At 36.0% G+C, this 7,489-nt stretch overlaps 1 protein-coding gene across 2 annotated transcripts in view; it reads left to right on the plus strand.

The window, feature by feature from the left end:
• The window catches only part of XRCC5 (X-ray repair cross complementing 5), a 45,104-nt gene extending 37,854 nt beyond the window's left edge, over positions 1–7,250 (plus strand). Inside the window, exons 19-21 of one of the 2 annotated variants that reach the window (XM_051623875.1) lie at positions 229–296; positions 4,916–4,987; positions 5,781–7,250. In XM_051623875.1, coding sequence (XP_051479835.1) covers positions 229–296; positions 4,916–4,987; positions 5,781–5,795 — 155 coding nt within the window. In that variant the 3' untranslated portion in view covers positions 5,796–7,250. Of the gene's footprint in view, positions 1–228; positions 297–4,915; positions 5,707–5,780 lie in introns of those variants that run through there. The other variant, XM_051623874.1, reaches the window with a different exon arrangement.
• Positions 7,251–7,489: the final 239 nt, after the last annotated feature.

Raw genomic sequence — 7,489 nt, forward strand, 5'->3', positions numbered from 1 at the left:
TATTAGCAGTTTCCTAAATGGATACTTCCACAAGCTTATTAATATGTTCATTAATTTATTTTTGTATCACAGTTGACTCATTTATGCAAGTCAAATTTTCCTTTGGGCAATATTTTTATTTTTCTGGTGATGATGACGACACAATTAGAAGTTGGAAGACTTTTCATTTCTAAAGTTGTGTGTTTTGGGGAAGCCTTCTAATGATATTTTTATCTCTTTTCTTTTTAGACAGAATTTCTTTGATCACTAAAGATGAAGCAGAAGGAAGTTCAGTGACTAGTGAAGAGGCTGAAAAGGTATATATATTTTTTTTTCTAATGAGCATCTATTTGTCTAGAGCTTTTGCTGTGGAACAGAAGATGCTGATGTGGATAAAACCTTAGGTGAACAATATGGGATCTATATGAAGAAAGAAGTGTGTCCTTTTGCCACACAATTGAAACTACCCCAATTCAGAGCAAAAATAATTCCCTAGTGTGTACCACAGCATTTTGTTTTAATTGGTCTTTAGAAATTAGCATGTATTGACATAATTACCTGAAAGTGTCCTCTGCAAAGAATAGGGATTTCAGGAACTTAGTACAGTGGAAGAGCAATAGACTATACAAGCAAAATCACTACTTGAACTTCATAGAAAGAAATGTGATCTTATTGCTAGCACAAGAGTTCAAAATTCAGGATACCTCTTTGGATCCAAAGTGATTGTGAACTCTAGCAATATAAAGTTATGTCTTGTTTTCATCCTTATCTGTGGTGATACCAGTATTTTCCACTTTATGCAGCTCCTCTGCATTATTATTATTGGTGATCCTATTAGATTTATTTGGAAGCAAAAGTTTTGGAATATTTGCAGGTAGTCTTTCTACAGAATACAACACTAACTGCAGTGATGAATGAAGGATGTCACAGTTACAAATGAGAGAATTCTAACAGGCAGAGTGATGTTTCCTGTTTGAAAGGAAGCAGAATTCAGACTTGCTTTCAAAAATTGTATCTGTGTGGAGGGGGTAAGGTGGGCATTCTTGTACCAGGCCGCTTGCCATTATCTTAAATAGTTGAGGAGAAAGAAGGTCCCTGTATTACAGGGCTCACATTAGCAATCACCAGAAGGAGATAGAAGTAGGTTCTCTGTGAGTGAATTAACGGTGGGTAAGATGATGTATTTTAGAAACTGCTTTTTCCATCTGTAACAATTTACCTCAAGGTGAAGAGGGCACAGAAATGTCATGAAAATGGAAAGCTAACAAGCTAAGAGTCCAGAAAACAGGCATATCTGCAGAGTAGAAATCACAGAATGTTTTTTTCTTGACATGAAGGACCTACTGGATGTTTCTCATCACAAATAATTGTGTAGAGCAACTTTTTCCCAAGTGGTGATTTTAAAGAGTATCAGTTTTTGTTACATGTTCCAAATGCTATGAATTTACTTGGAAACTTCCTAAGACAGTATGGTTCTTAAGAACCTCACTTTCTAGTCTGAAACTACCATTGATGCTCAAAATGTGCTAATGCTGTGTGAAATAGCCACTGTTCCTTAAGGGAAATCTCTGCTAGCCATGAAGACCTTACAGTGTACCGTTAAATCTTAAGTGTGAGCTTGTGGGTGGTTAAAAAATAATGTGCCTGCATAGGAATGCAGCACAAATTACAGAGTAGCCAGGATTAGATTGGCAGCTGCTGGAGCAACACATTAGTAGACTGACTTGAAAATTACTTTTCTCTTTAATGTCACCCTACGGTCAGCCAGGTGTTGCAATACAGGAAATTCTTTTGTGATTTATTGAATGTCCAACAATAGCCATAACTTCCCTTTAAAGTAGGGGAATAAGAGAAATTGCATGAAATCAGTTCTGCAACAGAATCCCTTAACATGGCAGTTACCTTGGCTTTCAGAATAAATGGGTTGCATGTCTTTGCTTGCAATGGTGGTTTGCAATCCCAGTTACTCACCAGAGAACTGCCTCCCCATACACTCTTCCAGATCCAAAACCACACCTCTGATTTGGCATTGTTTATTGAGGGTTCATGTGACTTTTTACTTAAGAAACTGGAAGGCTGCATGTTCTTGGACTAAGAACTGCAGGGATAGAAGATTTTAGCTTGAGTATATGGGGCTGATCTAAAATCTTGTCCTCCTTGATCCAGTTAAACCTTGCCACATGTTTCCTGAGTGATTCAAAGCCAGTATTTTTCATTTGCAAAAACAGTTCATCTGTTTTCTATACTGAAGATGATACCCTTCACTAAAAAGCTACATTGAATCTTTTAAAATATTGCAGATCAGAGTAAGAGACAAGTTTTCTTCACCTCTGTAACAGGTGAAATGCAAGCATGTAGGTCAAAGGACTGGCTGTCCATGTGGTCCTGCGTGACACACAAGCCTTTTCTCTTAGGTGCAGATCACTAGCTGATAGCAGTTTCGGGGCTGTTTTGAATATAAGATTTCAGGGTTATAGGGTTCCTGTTTGAAGGAGAAAGGAAGACTTAAAAGGGCCACTAATTAGAGAGGTGAAGTCTTTATTTTTCTTTTTTTGGTTGAGCTAGGTTACCCATGAATATTTTCCTGTCACTGAGAAAAATGGGTTTAGGTAATTGAGGTTTTTCACAATAGTGGAGATACTCTTCAGAGCAGGAGGATGAGCAGAGTTAAAAGAGCAGAAATGTCAAGTGCTTTTTCTGGTTACTTTGGGGAAGATAATGGATTTCAGAACAACTATTATATGTAATTTGCTTTTGCATAAATGTAAAATAGGTTTTGGAAAAAAAAAATCACTTTGGATGTTCAGCATTTGATGGAAACTTAAAGTTTCAATTTATTGCAAATCTCCATCATGCATTTATTTAGCTTGTAGCTTTCTTTACCCAATTTTGAAAACTTTTTTAAAAAGTGCTACTTCCAGAAGTACCATTTGACTCTTAATTAACTGTGTAAAATTAAATTTGATCTGGGACAAAAAGCCTTTCAGAGTGGACAGTGTCATTAGCTCTTAATTTCATAGTATGTGCTTTATATTACTACTAGATTGAGAACATTTCCAGCAAAAAAGATACACAGACATACAGCATCTTAAAATTCTAACTCCTTCTGGCCCTGTCACCTTCTCATTTTTTTTGCAGATATAAAATCTATAGAAGTTCACGTCAGCATGTTAAAACATGAGCGTTATCTGTGACGTAAGCTTTCTATAATGCTCTTGGATGTTTCTTTTTAGGACGTAGGAAAGATCTGACCTTTGTGTAGTGAGATAAGTAGGTAAGAAGTTGTCTACATCCTCTGGTTTTGGTGTTAACCAAAAGCAATGTATTTGCTTTTCATCCTAGTGGATATGGTATCTGGTACTTTCCCACTAATAGGATACAGCAGGTAATTCTGTCTTTTTCCCCTTGTTTAAAGCTGTCCCTATTGCCCTAGAGAAGGATCAGAACATGTTACAAGTAAATTGTCTCAGAGCCTGGTAGTGCTCTGATAGGGATCCCGTTGCCTTTTACACAACCTCCACAGCTGTTACAGTTAAGTCCTTGGGAAAACAGCAGCTTGCTTTCAGGAGCCAGCTGATTGCACAAGAGTTACCTAAACTCTAAACAGGTATTTATAGCCTGTTTAATATGGTTATTTTCTAACTAGCTGTTCTCTTTCATCATCTAGTTATAGCAAAGTTTTTTCTCAATTAAGGATGATGGCACTCAAAGTCATGATGTGGCTTTTCTCCCTCTCCAGCTTTCACAGCCATCTTTTTATGTGGGGCATGGCTGTTTCCAGCTCTGTATACTTGTTCTGGGGCATTTTAATATGAAAAAGAAAACTTAAGATTTTTATAGTAAGGATATTGGTAAACAGACCCTAACTAAAACTTGTAGACTTTTTAAGTCAGGGACAATTACTTAATTTTTTTTCTCCACCATTCTAGCTAATTTTTTTTTAATTCAATATCTTAGGCTAAGAGAAAAATAATTCAGAAGTGATTTGTACTCCAGGTATTGTCTGTGTGGTTGATTTCAGCTGTTACAGTATCTGGGCAACTTACCTTTATCTTCTGTTTATGGATGCCATGCTTTAAGTGAAAGGCATATGGTGAGTTGTATCAGTAGCCACAGCACTAGAATTTTATGTAATGAATTCTCTATTTTTAGAGACTGGCATTCTAACCATCTTGTGTGTTTGAGGGTTGTTTTTTTTTTAATTCATGTCTTTGTTCATTTGTTAAATGTTAATTGAAGTAAATGGGGAACTTGCAAGTTCCACACAGCACTAGAATATCATACTTTAGAAATTTCCTAAGCAAGCCAGTGGTCAGCTTACCTATGCGTTCACATCAGGGGTGGGATGGCTTGATGCACTTTTATATTTTGTAGCTACATACAATATTACTCTTGAAATTCTTTTTTTTAAGAACATGAGTATCACCATACTGTAATGGACAAAATTTCCATTTAGTCCAGAATCCTGTGTTTGACAGTGAAAAATAAGAGGTGGGTAGGGGAAAGTGTTTGAGTCCCAGGGTCCAGCCACTGATACCTCATGTACTTCTGTGCTTGAGGTTGTTCTGTGGGCTTAACAGATGTCTTGCTTAGAGCTAGAATCAAAGGACTTCTCTTCTATGAACTTTCCCCACCTTCCCATGAGATTAAGGACTAATATTTGCAGTATCCTTATGGTAAGGTGTTCTACATATGTTGTTTGAAAAAACGTATCTATCTGTCTGTTTCAACACACTTCACCATAAAATCCATTAAAGGTAAGTCTTATGAAATGTCCTGTAGTTTAAGATTATTTTGGTGGATGAAAACCAGAACAAACTTTCTTCATCATTTTTAATTACAGGTGGATTTGTTTTGATATACAAAGGAGACGTACTGTTAATCTAACATTAAGGGCCTGAGTTTAAATATCACATAAATACATTTGTATTTTCAGTTCTTGGCTCCAAAAGTAAAGAAAAATGAACCTGTGCCTCCCACAGATGAAGGTGGTGATGTTGATGATTTGGTGAGTACCATAAAGACATGATGTTGCTTTAGAATTAAACTGTAACTGAAAGGTGCAGGGAAAGACAGCAAGTCCTTCAAGCAGTAGATTAGAGTTCATGGTTTAGAAAACACCTAAAGAATTGACTCAGAAAGGAGCCACATGAAATTACTTATTTGCTACTGTAAAACATAACCAGGCATGTAATTTCATGATGGCAAATACTGTTATGTAGCAACATGAATGTTTACATAGGTTAAATGTGTCCTCCAGTGGGTTTCAAAAGAGCCCAGAAGGCTGCTTATTTGATAGCAGATTGTTGTAATTTACTATAATAGTATTTAACAAACCTTGTAGATCTAGAACAGCTATTTATGTAGGTTGAAAACTGAAAATAATTGTAAAAAAGATGTTTTAATCTTCTCAATTAACATTCTCAATATAGATACTTGCTGAAATTCAAGGATTTCTAGAGGTTTTTTAATTAATATTTTAGCTATTTTTTTACAGTCTGAGTCATTACAAATCTGTCTGTAATGCCTAAGCTGATGGTGTAGATGGTTTTAAAGAAGCTTTGATAGCAGGCAGATTTCTACTTTTGGACTGTACTTTTTAAAATCTATAAGCTGCACATATGATTATGTGAAGATGAGATTTTTAGGGTTTTGTACTTTATAGCAGTTTAGTATGAAGTTCCGTGCAGTCCATGTAGTTTATATGGTAAGGATTTCCAATTTTGCTTTGTTCTAAACGGGCATAAGAAATAACTTGAATTCAATGCTGCTTCTTCCAAATCTGTTTCTTCTGTTTGCAGCTGGACATGATGTGATTTGGTGTTATGTGGTGACTAAAACAAGCCAAGCTTTGGAGGATTTCTGTGAGATGAGGCACAAAACAGGATGCTAATGAGAAGACAGTATATCCATCTTTATTTTCTTTAATGACAGCAGAAATCGCAGAGACATTTGCAGTTGGTATAAATGTCATCTGACCTTTCAAACTAGAACAGAGGATTGAAATAATATCAAGTTCTTGTGAAGTAATGATACCTTTAAGGCATCTTTTTTCTTTTCCTTTAGCACACTGAATCTAGCTTATCCTTGGTATTGCTTTCAGCAAAACGCTACTAAATTTAATGAGCGTCTGTGCTGGCGCCTGAAATTCTTGTTACATTGCCTGGGAAGGAAGATAGAAATGTCACCATGAGGTTACCAGGTACTGCTGAATCTTTAGTGGAGGTAATGCCATATGTTCTTACAGATGGGAAAAAGTCTCTATTTTCATGCTTTTTTCCTATTAGAAAACTCCACAGATGCTTTTGGGAAAAAAACTCTAGGCCAGCAAGTCACAAAGTAATAGTTTGAAATACACAACCAAATGTGCTGATCTTGCCACACTGTGCTCAGATCAATAATTATGGTAATCTCTGTACTGTCTGTCTTGTCAGTTCAGCAGCAGCTCTACCGTTTCTGTCCTTTTTTAAAAAAATACATTTTCCTGTTTCATGTGCTGGGATTTCTGATATTTTTTTTTATACTTTTAACTACTGCAGTTACTGTAGATTCTGCTGGTGCTACAGGAATGAATGAATCAGTTATGTCCCCTTGTCATACCCTGCAGATAACTGCTATCACAGAGCATAAGAATCCATGAAAGATGTATACCTGTGATAGACAATTGGTAATAGTTGACATTGGTAACCAAAATGGAGTGCTGTCTACACAGAACAATCCAAAGTAGTCAATACTGCTTAGAAAGAGATACTCAAGTTTGATTACAAATCTGGGGAGATATTAATGACACCTTCACAGATGCTTGTTTATTACAACCATGTTCTCTCTTTTCAGTGCTGTTCTTTTATTATTGACAATGTATAAATGGTATAAAGATCATAAAAAGGAAAAAAAATCATGACCTGTACTTATAAAAAATGTTTTGGAATATCTGCACTTTATACTGAACAACAGCTAATGTGTGAGAAACAGCAATTGCTTTTTGTCCCTACCTCCCTACACAGCAACCTCCTCTCTTCTCTCTTACATCCTGTGCTGACTGAGTTCATGCAGACTTTGAAAGGGTTTCTCAAATGCAGGTGGCAAGAAGTGATCCTTCCAGACCTTTAGAGCATTTGTCACCAGAAGATACTTTTCTGAACTGTAAATAAGATATATTTTGTTAGTCCATTGTTTTTAATATCTTTTAAGGCCAATTCAAAGTGTATACCACTGTTTTGGGGTTTTCTTAAGTTTTATTAATTTGATCAATAAAATATTTTAAAACTGGCTTTTGTCTTCCTCAGAACCCTGTTTGCTAAAATCAGATTATTAACTACTGCAGAAAATGCAAAGAGTGAACATCAAAATCTCTCTAAAGAAACTGAGTGTAACTACTGTTCTATTCTTTGTGAACTCTAAACTTCATAGCAGCCCAATAAAATAATTTTTACCATTTTGATGGTAAATGGTGATGATGAGATGATGATGAGAAGTCTTGGTCAAGACCAGGCAGGATGCAGAATTAGGG

Source organism: Apus apus, chromosome 6 (assembly GCF_020740795.1).
Source record: "Apus apus isolate bApuApu2 chromosome 6, bApuApu2.pri.cur, whole genome shotgun sequence".
Taxonomy (NCBI): domain Eukaryota; kingdom Metazoa; phylum Chordata; class Aves; order Apodiformes; family Apodidae; genus Apus; species Apus apus.